The 13,069-nt window shown below is 42.8% G+C and overlaps 1 protein-coding gene across 2 annotated transcripts in view; it reads left to right on the top strand.

Annotated features, from left to right (window-relative positions):
* LYPD6 (LY6/PLAUR domain containing 6) overlaps positions 1 to 13,069 on the top strand; it is a 62,264-nt gene that overhangs the window by 25,830 nt on the left and 23,365 nt on the right. The window contains exons 2-4 of one of the 2 annotated variants that reach the window (XM_073645695.1): positions 3,476 to 3,611; positions 7,482 to 7,649; positions 9,174 to 9,293. In XM_073645695.1, coding sequence (XP_073501796.1) covers positions 7,532 to 7,649; positions 9,174 to 9,293 — 238 coding nt within the window. In that variant the 5' untranslated portion in view covers positions 3,476 to 3,611; positions 7,482 to 7,531. The remainder of the gene's footprint in view (positions 1 to 3,475; positions 3,612 to 7,481; positions 7,650 to 9,173; positions 9,294 to 13,069) is intronic. The other variant, XM_073645696.1, reaches the window with a different exon arrangement.

The following is a 13,069-nucleotide window of genomic DNA, read 5'->3' as shown; positions in this document are numbered from 1 at the left end:
TCTGGTCTCACCTGGTATCTTTCATGTGCAATTAAAGGTGTATAAATTTGGACCAAGAGGTCTCTGAATACATCTTCTGAAGAACCTCTTTAAGTGTGCATTAGAAATATACCAGAAATGTCCCAGAAGTGACCAAGAGGTAAGCGCTACCACTATTAACGCACTCTTTGATGACCTACCATCCGGCTTCCGATCCCACCTCTCCACCGAAACTGCCCAAAATTATTAACAATTTACTTACCGCCAAAGCTAACAGAAAATTCTATATACTCGTCCATCTAGACCTGTCCTCCTCCTTCGAAATAGTCGACCACTCCCTCCTACTACAAATCCTCTCTTCCCTTTGCGTCAAGGACTTTTCCCTCTCCTGGATCTCCTCATACCTTTCTAACAGCTCATTAAGTGTCTCCTATCTCAATACTACCTCCTCACCCCGCCCTCTCTGTGTTGGTGTCCCTCAAGGCGCTTTTCTGGGACCCCTACTTTTCTATAATCTAAACATTTGGCCTAGGCAGCTCAAAAATCCAATGGATTCCATTACTAACTATATGCTGATGACACTTAGATCTACCTCTCTGGCCCAGATGTCACCTCCCTGCTGTCCAGAATGTCTATCATGCATTATCCTCCTTCTCCTCTTGCTTCCTAAAACTCAACATGGACAAAACGGAACGCATCATCTTTCCTCCATCTCGCCTAACACCCCTACCCGATCTTTCTATCACAATTAACGACACCACTCTTTTCACAGTACCAGAAATCCGCTGCCTTGGAGTAACCCTTGACTCTGCCCTGTCCTTCAAACCGCACATCCAAGCTCTTGCCGACTCCAACTCAAAATATTTCCAGAATCCGTCCTTTCTTCAACCCTGAATGTACTAAAATGTTAGTACATGTCCTCATCATCTCCCGCCTCGACTACTGCAATATCCTCCTCTGTGGCCTCCCTGCTAACACTCTCACACCTCCCCAGTCCCTCATTAACTCTGCTGCCTGACTAGTACACCTGTCTCCTCGCTACTCCTCTGCTTCTTCCCTCTGCAAATCCCTTCATTGGCTCCCAATTCCCCAACGTATCCAGTACAAACTGCTAACACTGACAATGCCGCCCATAATCTGTCTCCTCCGTATATATCTCTGAACTAATCTCCCGATATCTTCCAACATGCAACCACCGGTCCTCCCAAGACCTCCTTCTCTCCTCCACACTCATATGTTCCTCACCCGGTTGCCCCCAAGACTTCTCCCGAGTGTCCCATCTTCGGTAATTCTGTGCCTCAACACATTCAACTATGCGCCACAATCAAAACCTTCAGGTAGAACTTGAAAACCCACCTCTTCAGGAGGGCTTGCAGCCTGCAAATACCTTGCTGTCACTTCACCACCACCGAAGCTGCCACAACCCGCTACCCTACTGTCTCCTTCCCCATTATTCTGTAGACTTTAAGCCCACAAGGGCAAGGTCTTCTCCTTTATGTACCAGTCTGTCATTGTTAGTTTGTTCATTGTAATTTATATTTGTATCTTGTATTTAAGCCCTTCTCACGTACATCCCCATGGAATCAATAGTGCTCTAAAAATAAATAATAATAATCTTACCCCGATAATGATAATCCACTATATTTTTTTGAAGATGATATGACAGTGGTTGAGTTTTGTTCATTTAGAAGGTCAGCACCATGGCTGAAATGATGATAGAGTCAACCTAAAAGCTTAAGACAGGACTGGGGAAAAATATGTCCCACCGGGCTCTAACAAGTCTAGCGTGGCACTAACAAAACATTCTGTCTTGGTTGGGATTTTCTGATAAGGCATCAAACTGAATCTCAGTCCTTCATCTGACTGTGACTTTGTTTGCAAGTCCATAATTATACAAAAATGGTCCAAAAGTTAAATAATGTTGAAATCAGAGGCCAATAAGCTGAAGAATGAAGTTAATATTTTGATAGGTCTTTGCATCTGGCTTGGTGGGATGTAAAACTATAGTACATAAAATTTAAGATATTTAGAGTGAAATTCTTCAGTCTTCAATAATCCAAAAGTCCACAACAATTCGGCAGCAAATAAGGGCAACATCAAGCCAAAATAACATCCGTATCAGTATATTCATTTCCAAAATTTTCTGATTATCTAGTAGTTGGATGATCTCAAAATGCTTGACGGCAGTAAGATTTTTAATAATCCAACAAATCACTCCTGATTTAGGCTATGTTCACATCAGTGTTTATAATGGAAGCCACTAAGACAGACATCAGCAACACCCAACAAACCCCACAGATATACAATAGGGTCCGTCACATTCAGCCAGGACAGTTGTGCACCATTGATTCCAAACGGACCCTCGTAAAACGATATGAGCAGCTGGATTCATGTGAAACAATATGTTTTCTCCCTTTCCCTTGTACTTAAAGGGATGAACTTAAAATTAAAATTGAGAGCAGATTGTTATTCTAGAGAATTCCTGATAATTTCTTCCTGAAAATAAATTCAGTTCACATCTACTTTAAAAGAAGATGTCAATTGTCTTTGTATTTGTCACCTGCTCCTAAACCCAAGATTAATTATGTATATCTACACTATTATCTCTAATTATGTACCTTTTATTAAGGTTTTCATTAAGTTTTAGGGCCATCAGTCAATTCTTAAAATGGCAGTGTCAAATACACCACATATCTTCCAGTCACTCTCACCTAAAGTCTATTGGAGAAGAGAAACATTCGAACACATCCACAAGTTCCTAATTTTAAGGGACTTCCACTAATACGTATGGATAAACTGGAGATTTGTTACACAAATAATAAGCATCACTATGGCCAACAAAGAAATAATTATGTAGGATCAGATTTTTTTTCATCTTAACCCAGGTCAACATATGTGTGATCTATTTGTGGTATTTTGGCAAGTTAAATGAAAGAAAATTAAGAGTACCTAACCTTTTAAAAAAAATAAATAAATAAATCTGTAGAGTAAGCTCCTGGAGACACTTATCTGTCTGTCAAGAGAGTGCTGGGTGACAGGTTGTCATTTTAGAACCTAATCCCATTATGTGGTCTTGGCTTGTAAGAGCAAACCTGCTGTTTCAATAGTTATAAAATAACGACGAGTTTAATGTCAGAATTTTTTGTATGTTACAATGACTTTGAATACTTGTGTTGCACAGTACCAGGCAAAGTTTCTAGAACTTCTGCCATGTGGCAAACCCCATGGCGGTACCACATTTCTGATTTGTGAATATAGTTCTTATCTGGAATATTTATAACAAATTAATTTCATACTGAAGTCAAAATGGGAAAATTGTCCTAAAGCATTAAAAAAAGCAGCATGCCCTAAAAAATGTCATTTTTCTTAGCTGTATAGTTTATTTGAAATCTTGTTCCCTATTATGTAGAATTTTAAAACTTTCTCTTGCCATACTTTATTTAAAAACTTCTAAGTTAAGTTGCTGACATTAACAATCTACATGTTTGTGTTTTAGGCTATGGATGGACATTCAGAATTGGGCTGGAAAGTGAAAAATTTGTCATCCAGAGGATTAAACACGTGAAGCATATGCACTAATTACGATTTCACCCATTCTGCATGGTTCTTAGGATTAACTTTTTATTGGTCTGGTAAGTTACATTCACTTTTGTCGAGACTTTTCTGTTTGTCATATTGTGCAGAGTAGAGTTGCGTTAAAAGATTCTCAGGACTCTGGTCAAGTGGCCATGGACCACCGATGTGTCTTCTGGACCCGGGTCCTGCCAATCTTTTTGGCTCAACTCTAACGCTAGGGTCACAAGACTTTTAGCATTTATATTTTTAGATATATACACACACAAGCATTTATTTGGGCATGCAAAAAAAAAATGAAAAAAATTAATGCTAGTGTATTGCATTCAGACTGCTACAATTTATTAAGGGACCTGAATGAATCTCTAATAGGCACAAAGGGAAACTTCAGAATAATATACACTGTCCCTTTAAGAGAAACCGCATTGATGTCATGTACGTGACGAGCGGATTTTGGTCAGCAAAACATCTACTCCTATCTAAATAAACAGCAGGAAGGCAGTTTGTATTTTGTCAGGACTTTTTTGCCATGGATTAAATTTGGAAAAACATCCTGTGAATCTGAGCCAAATACAATAGTCCGGGTGGCTGCGGCTCCGAGATTAAATGTTATATTTATGACACGTTCTCAGTGGATAATGTGCTTATCCTGGCTGACGGCGAGAATGGATCCAATGGATGTCACAGAATTGTTATCGGATTGATAAGCGGCGCTGAGTGTACATACATAATAACTCATTCCGTATGTGGTGCCAACATATTCTGTAGTGCTCTGCGGAGACTAAATGCTCATCATCTCCATTCTCTATATGAGACAAACAGACCTGGCAGATTAAAACCCTGGATTCTAAAATTAGATCTGTTTTCTTCTTATTGCTACCTGGAAACCATCAGCAAGCAGGTTATATTTATATATATGTGTGTATATATATATATATATATATATATATATATATATATATATATATATATATATATATATATATATATATATAAATAAATAAATTTTATATGTGTGTGTGTGTTTGTGTGTGTGTATATATATGTATGTATGTATATATATATATATATATATATATATATATATATATATATATATATATATATATATATATATATATATATATATATATATATATATATATATATATAATATATATACACACTAGCTATTGAGCCCGTTCTGTGCTCGAGTGGCGAGCATTTTTATTGGTATATGGTCTCCCATGCTGGTATTTGTGCTGCCCCAGTCTGGTAATTGTTCTCCCCAATCCTGTTCCCCCATCGTGTTATGTGCTGCCTTCATCCCTATCTTGGCACCCCTCACCCCCAATCCTGGTATGTATGGTACTCCTCATCCCCAATCCTGGTATGCATGGCACCCCTCATCCCAATCCTGGCATGCATGGCACCCCTCATCCCCAATCCTGGTATACATGGTACCCCTCATCCTCTATCCTGGTATGCATGGCAACCCTCATCCCTATCCTGGTATGTGTGGCCCCATCATCCCCCAATCCTGGTATGTGTGGCCCCCTCACACGCCAATCCTGGTATGTGTGGCCCCCTCACCCACCAATCCTGGTATGTGTGGCCCCCTCACCCCCCCAATCCTGGTATGTGTGGCCCCCTCATCCCTTTCAAGCTGCACACATTTAAAAAAAAAACACTTATACTCACCTTTCTTCCCTGTGCTCCAGCGCTGCTGTGACCTGTTCTGCCGGAGGCCGGGGGAGCAGTGCGGCGCCGGAGTACGCGCGTGCCCATACCGCTCTGTCCGGCGCCATTTTGCTGAAAACATGCTGCAAATGTGTCTTCAGCAAAATGGCACCGGATGGCACTATGCGCATGCGCCGATTCTGACGGCGCATTCATCTCCCGGCTACCGGCCCAAAGAAACAGCGCGGTCTCCCAGATAGGTGAGTTGTTAGGGTGCCGGAGATTGCGGTATGCGTTCAGTCCTTACGCATACCTCGATCTCCGGGGCCACAATCCTCATCCTAAACTCCTCGTTTAGGATCTGGTTGCGTTCCTCTGTGGGGTCCAGACTGCGCAGGCGTGTCGCGCTTGCGCAGTCTATAGAGGCTGCAGACAGAGGGACGCTTGTACGATTATATTATAGATATACAGTACAGACCAAAAGTTTGGGCACACCTTCTCATTTCAAGATTTTTCTGTATTTTCATGACTATGAAAATTGTACATTCACACTGAAGGCATCAAAACTATGAATTAACACATGTGGAATTATATACTTAACAAAAAAGTGTGAAACAACTGAAAATATGTCTTATATTCTAGGTTCTTCAAAGTAGCCACCTTTTGCTTTGATGACACTCTTGGCATTCTCTTGATGAGCTTCAAGAGGTAGTCACCGGAAATGATCTTCCAACAATCTTGAAGGAGTTCCCAGAGATGCTTACCACTTGTTGGCCTTTTTGCCTTCACTCTGCGGTCCAGCTCACCCCAAACCATCTCGATTGGGTTCAGGTCTGGTGACTGTGGAGGCCAGGTCATCTGACATAGCACCCCATCACTCCCCTTCTTGGTCAAATAGCCCTTACACAGCCTGAAGGTGTGTTTGGGGTCATTGTCCTGTTGAAAAATAAATGATGGTCCAACTAAACGCAAACCGGATGGAATAGCATGCCGCTGCAAGATGCTGTGGTAGCCATGCTGGTTCAGTATGCCTTCAATTTTGAATAAATCCCCAACAGTGTCACCAGCAATGCACCCCCACACCATCACACCTTCTCCTCCATGCTTCACGGTGGAAACCAGGCATGTAGAGTCCATCCGTTCACCTTTTCTGCGTCGCACAAAGACACGGTGTTTGGAACCAAAGATCTCAAATTTGGACTCCTCAGACCAAAGCACAGATTTCCATTGGTCTAATGTCCATTCCTTGTGTTCTTTAGCCCAAACAAGTCTCTTCTGCTTGTTGCCTGTCCTTAGCAGTGGTTTCCTAGCACCTATTTTACCATGAAGGCCTGCTGCACAAAGTCTCCTCTTAACAGTTGTTGTAGAGATGTGTCTGCTGCTAGAACTCTGTGTGGCATTGACCTGTTCTCTAATCTGAGCTGCTGTTAACCTGCGATTTCTGAGACTGGTGACTCGGATAAACTTATCCTCAGAAGCAGAGGTGACTCTTGGTCTTCCTTTCCTGGGGCGGTCCTCATGTGAGCCAGTTTCTTTGTAGCGCTTGATGGTTTTTGCAACTGCACTTGGGGACACTTTCAAAGTTTTCCCAATTTTTCGCACTGACTGACCTTCATTTCTTAAAGTAATGATGGCCACTCGTTTTTCTTTACTTAGCTGCTTTTTTCTTGCCATAATACAAATTCTAACAGTCTATTCAGTAGGACTATCAGCTGTGTATCCACCACACTTCTGCACAACACAACTGATGGTCCCAACCCCATTTATAAGGCAAGAAATCCCACTTATTAAACCTGACAGGGCACACTGTGAAGTGAAGACCATTTCCAGTGACTACCTCTTGAAGCTCATCAAGAGAATGCCAAGAGTGTGCAAAGCAGTCATCAAAGCAAAAGGTGGCTACTTTGAAGAACCTAGAATATAAGACATATTTTCAGTTGTTTCACACTTTTTTGTTAAGTATATAATTCCACATGTGATAATTCATAGTTTTGATGCCTTCAGTGTGAATGTACAATTTTCATAGTCATGAAAATACAGAAAAATGTTTAAATGAGAAGGTGTGTCCAAACTTACAGAATATAAAACAAAATAATAAGATCTGTCAGTGACAAATAAAGTGAGCACAGCAGAAGTCATGATGATAAGTTTAGAATGCTAGAACATTCATTGAGGCCAATACTAAATCACCTGAACATTTTAAGGAAACCGTCAACAAGCCGTTCACAGATTGTATTTTACATATTAATAATATTTTTCCATGTTCTCAGGTACTAGGGAGGCTGCACTAATGGCTGCATGAATCGGACCCCTTTCTGCGATGGAATTGTGGCCGGCGGTGGCCTGGTTCCTGCTCTTTAGTCACATTGCTGACTGGCTGCAAACAGTTCATTCCCGAGACTTCACAGTGCAAGATATCGTCTTCCTCTATCCATCAAGTAAGATCCTGTCCTGAAATCTAATATTCACCCAAAGACCGGTCTGCAGAATCCTGATATTACTGAGTGACGTAGTAATTATCCCTGGAGTTTCCTTAGGACGATGACATCACGAGTTTTCCTGTTTTGTCAACTTCTGAAAAGTTCTACATTTTACTTCTTCTGCTGAGTGGAAGCCAGTATCTGCTCTCCCAAACTCCTGTATGTCACTTAGCTCTAACAAACTCATGAATGTCACCCAGCTTTCCCATATTCTTGAATGTCAACCAGCTTTCCCAAACTCCTGCATGTCACCCAGCTTTCCCAAACACCTGCATGTCACCCAGCTTTCCCAAATTCTTGCATGTCACCCAGCTTTCCCAAATTCCTGCATGCCACCCAGCTTTCCAAAACTCCTGCATGCCACCCAGCTTTTCCTAATCCCTGAATGTCACCCAGCTTTCCCAAACTCCTGTTTGTCACCCAGCTTTTTCAAACGTCTGAAGTTCACCCAGCTTTTACAAACTCCTGCACACCTCTCAGCTCCTTCAAAGTCATGCATATCTTCCTGCGTTTCCAAACTACTGCATGACACTCAGCTTTTCCCAAACTCCCGATTGTCACTCGGCTTTTCCCAAACTCCCGATTGTCACCCAGCTTTCCCCAAACTCTTGCATGCCACCCAGTTTTCCCAAACTGAATTCCATTAAGCTTTCCCAAACTCCTGCATGTCACCCAGTTCTCTCAAACTCCTATATATCACCCAGCTTTTCCAACTCCTTTTTGTCACCCAGCTTTCCCAAACTTCTGAATGTTATCCAGCTTTCATATACTCCTGCATGTCACCCAGTTTTCCAAAACTTATAAAGGTAACCCAGTTTTCCAAAACTTATGAAGGTCACCCAGCTTTTACAAACTCTTGCACACCCCTCAACTCCTTCAAACTTCTGTATGTTATTCAGCTTTTCCAAACTACCGCAAGTCATTCAACTTTTCCAAATTCCTGACTGCGACCCAGCTTTCCCAAACATCTATATATGTTTATGTACGCATCAGAAGACTGTCATCTGCACGCTCAGCCTACGGCTGTCTCTCCTGGGCCACCAAACACCCTGCACACTCTGCTCTGCATGTGTTCTCAATAAGGAAAATGGCTAGACCAATTCATGTCTGTCAAGGCTGCAATCTTTGGTGTGAAGTCCAACAATCTAATGTGTATGGAGACTTTCCAACTCTCTTCGATGGCAGATGTCTCTGGAGAGCAGGATGGGGCAGATTTAAATATCAACATGTTTGATCCTTTTGTTCTCAGGGAGAGATAGGCCCTTCCCATAATGAGCACATGCATTCTAGGCTGACCTGAGTGGGCTCTGATGTGTCAGGGGGCTTCTGATTGGATGGATGCCTCATAGATATGGCAGACACGTATGCGCTATTTCTTGGGTCGCTGCCGTTTTCTGGTGAACGTTTCATTCCTGTAGTAGGACCGTAGAGGAGCAGCGCCTTTAAGGAGCACCTTGGTGACATAGATGTGTTTCCTAACAGATGGGTGTACTGTCTTTACAGCGACGCCATACCCCGGGGGATTTAAATGTTTCACCTGCGAAAAGGCAAGAGATAATTACGAGTGCAATCGCTGGGCCCCAGATGTCTACTGCCCAAGAGGTGAGTGCTCTCATGCATGAAATCATACTCTCTAATCCCTTAATGACTGTCACACAGTGAATTTTTGCCCATGTGATGAAAGCACATCGGTTACACTTGCGCAGCGTTCTGCTTTAGAACTTCGTCACTTTAAATCCGCGCCCCCCTCCCCCGACTTTGTGAACCTAGTTAATTGTAAGAATTTTTTTTCCTTTTAAAAGAATGTTAATCTGTTATGTAGAAGGTTTTGAAGTTTGTGTCAGTTTTAATTTTCGGATGAATAGAAAGTTGGGGAATTTCTTACCTTGATGCTATTAATGCATAATTAAATAAAGGTTAAAGGGAAAATCACCCAGCAATCTGGCGCTGCAGAGTCAGAGATCTCCTAGGGTGCGGGACACAGTAATATTCCATATATTATGTGCTCCGTACTATGCCTCCGTATGTGCTCCGTACTGTGCCGCCGTATGTGCTCTGTACTGTGCCGCCGTATGTGCTCCGTACTGTGCCGCCGTATGTGCGCCGTACTGTGCCGCCGTATGTGCGCCGTACTATGCTGCCGTATGTGCGCCGTACTATGCTGCCGTATGTGCGCCGTACTATGCTGCCGTATGTGCGCCGTACTATGCTGCCGTATGTGCGCCGTACTATGCCGCCATATGTGCTCCGTACTATGCCTCCGTATGTGCTCCGTACCACGCCTCCGTATGTGCGCCGTACCACGCCTCCGTATGTGCCCCATACTACGCCTCCATATGTGCCCAGTACTATGCCTCCGTATGTGCTCCGTACTACGCCTCCGTATGTGCCCCGTACTACGCCTCCGTATGTGCCCCGTACTACGCCTCCGTATGTGCCCCGTACTATGCCTCCGTATGTGCCCAGTACTATTCCTCCGTATGTGCTCCGTACTAAGCCTCCGTATGTGCGCCGTACTATGCCTCCGTATGTGCCCCATACCACGCCTCCGTATGTGCCCCGTACTACGCCTCCGTATGTGCGCCGTACTATGCCTCCGTATGTGCCCCATACCACTCCTCCGTATGTGCTCCGTACTACGCCTCCGTATGTGCCCCGTACTACGCCTCCGTATGTGCCCCGTACTACGCCTCCGTATGTGCTCCGTACTACGCCTCCGTATGTGCTCCGTACTACGCCTCCGTATGTGCGCCGTAGTACGCCTCCGTATGTGCCCCGTACTACGCCTCCGTATGTGCCCAGTACTATGCCTCCGTATGTGCGTCGAACTATGCCTCCGTATGTGCGCCGTACTATGCCTCCGTATGTGCCCCATAACACTCCTCCGTATGCGCTCCGTACTACGCCTCCGTATGTGCCCAGTACTATTCCTCCGTATGTGCTCTGTACTATGCTGCCATATGTGCTCTGTACTATACCGCCTTAGCATGCACCCTTTAATATTTCCAATGGCATCTAGATTCATATGGAGAAACTCTGCGTACCTCCAGAAAATTTGCTGGCAGCACAGAGCCCTAGTACTGTAGTTATGCTATGTTCACACAGAGTTTTTGAAAAGTTTCTTGGCGCAGATCCACTCCAAAAAAAAACAGTTGAAAACCACTTGGAAAACTCTTCCTATAAATTTCCACGGAAAATCTACTTTGGCTATGTGCATACAGAGTTTTTTGAAGAATTTTTGGACCGAATCCTAGTGGAAACTCTCCAAATTCTCCTCCAAAACGCATCAAAAACTTGGAGATTCTGCTCTGAGAACTCAGCCAAAAGACTCCCCGTGCATATAGCCAGTTTCTGCTCCAAAAACTGAGCCAAAAAACTGTATGCACGTAGCTTTGCTATTCATATGAGGAGTTTTTAAGGTTTTGTTTTTTTTCTGGAGAGGCTGGGGAAAAAACATGCTCTTCTTCGTAAAGGAATCCAGATGGATCTGCTCCAAATTAGGAGCTGACAAATTAAAAGTCTGCAAAAAAAAAAGCTCTTCCAAAAACTCCCCCAAAAAGTATTATGAAGATGTGTCTATTGAATAAGTCATGGTTTTTGAAAGTCTCAAAAATTAAAAAACTGCATGTGAACCAAACCTACGAGTCTGTATAAAGGTGTGTGCAGACAATGGTTTTTGAGGCCGTTAAAAAGATGACTTTATCAAGAGGAAACTTTCCATTCCCTGAAGTGGTTTTGGAAGAGTTTTTGTTTGCTGCCTTTTGATTGGACAGTGCTTAGTTTGGGGCGTTTTCCATCAGGGGTCACTGTAATGAACTTTCTTTTTTCCCACCAGGCGTTTTTCAAAAAGCGGAAATAAAACCTTCAGACGACTGAACGTATGAATAGCAAAGTGGTTTTAAAATAGAGATGAATTGGAAGAGTTTTTTAAGTGTTTTTCAGGCATTTGAAAAAAAAAATCCTCAAAAAAACTGTGGGCTCAACTATGAGCAGAGCTGCCAACAGTCCAGAATTTGCCAGGACTATCCCAATTTTTACAGTCCTAGCAGATCTGGGACGTGGGTGTGCTATTTAGGGTCTTTTACTGAAGGATCGGTGGCATTTTCGGGAGGGACTGGGGTTGGTCCTTAAACATCCTTATTCCTCCAACACTACTGTTAGTATGTATGAATGAGGTCTGAGAAGTGAGAGCGCCAAAACAGTCCCAAAATGTGGTCTTACACGTTCTAGGAAACTGGTTTCCCATGTTCCCACATGGGAAAATGCCGCATCCTTGTACGGCACCATCCATGTTTTACCTTTCTCTGCTTGATCCAGGGTTAACTTTTGGAGCTACATCAATGCAGGGTTCATGGTGAAACCTAAACTCGAATTTTAGACTAAATAAACCAGCTTCATATCTATGGTGATGGCAATTGTTGGGAAGTCTGAATCTAATCAGAAGATAATCTGTGCAACCCAATATTCTGATATGCACTTAGCGTCTCTGATCAGATAATACATTTCTTAGATTGCATGGGATTTAGCCGGGGGGACGGAGCAGATGATCTGAGACCTGCACTTTCTACACAGTCATAGTGTATTCTGATTCGAGACGTCTCGCCGCACAGTGGCCCACCAGTTCGTGCCGACCGCGCACAAACACTCCACTCAATGATTTTCTTCCCACGCCCAGAAGCCAGGAAAGAAAAGTTTTGAGTGAACAGCAAAAATCCATTATTAGCTTAGCTGCCCCCGGCATGCAGGACTCTTCACCGAGGAAATAGTCTGCAATTCTGAATTGTTACTGCGATGGACCGCTGATGGCGCCAGATCAAACAATATTGCATGCAGTGTAGAAAAGAAAAGAAAGGCGATGGTTCCAGCTTCTGTTAGATTGATAAAACTTCAACTTTATTCAATCATTAAAAATTTCCGGGGGAAAAGGAAACACAAGGGCAACGCGTTTCGACACCAAACCTCCGCTGCACAAAAGTAACAACTTTGTCGTCAGTTGTGTCTGGCTTAGGCGGGACCGGCTCCAGATTTTTTGGTTGATGAGCCAATCTTTGCTTTCAGATAGTTTTCTAAAGAGCGATACATTTTGTTCTTTTTTATTTGGTTGATGCAAACTGTAGTTTTCATCATTACTATTTTGGGGGGGGCCATTCGACTTTATGATCTTTTTATTCCATGTTTTTGGGAAGAGGCAAAGTAACCAAAAAAGAGTAATATTGTTATATTTATTTTTATTTTTAACCCTAGAACGCATACCTGGGGCCTCGCAGGCCCGCCCTGTTAATTGTTTTCTATTTTCTGCAAGATTACTTTAGTTAGAATTTTGAAACTCTAGGTATTCTTCAGGTATATAGTTGTTTGTCATTTTTGTTTGAGTTATT

The sequence above is a fragment of the Phyllobates terribilis genome, unplaced genomic scaffold (assembly GCF_046119375.1).
Source record: "Phyllobates terribilis strain yellow unplaced genomic scaffold, ASM4611937v1 Scaffold_9__5_contigs__length_417890890, whole genome shotgun sequence".
Classification (NCBI taxonomy): domain Eukaryota; kingdom Metazoa; phylum Chordata; class Amphibia; order Anura; family Dendrobatidae; genus Phyllobates; species Phyllobates terribilis.
This window is presented reverse-complemented; position numbering and strand designations above follow the sequence as displayed.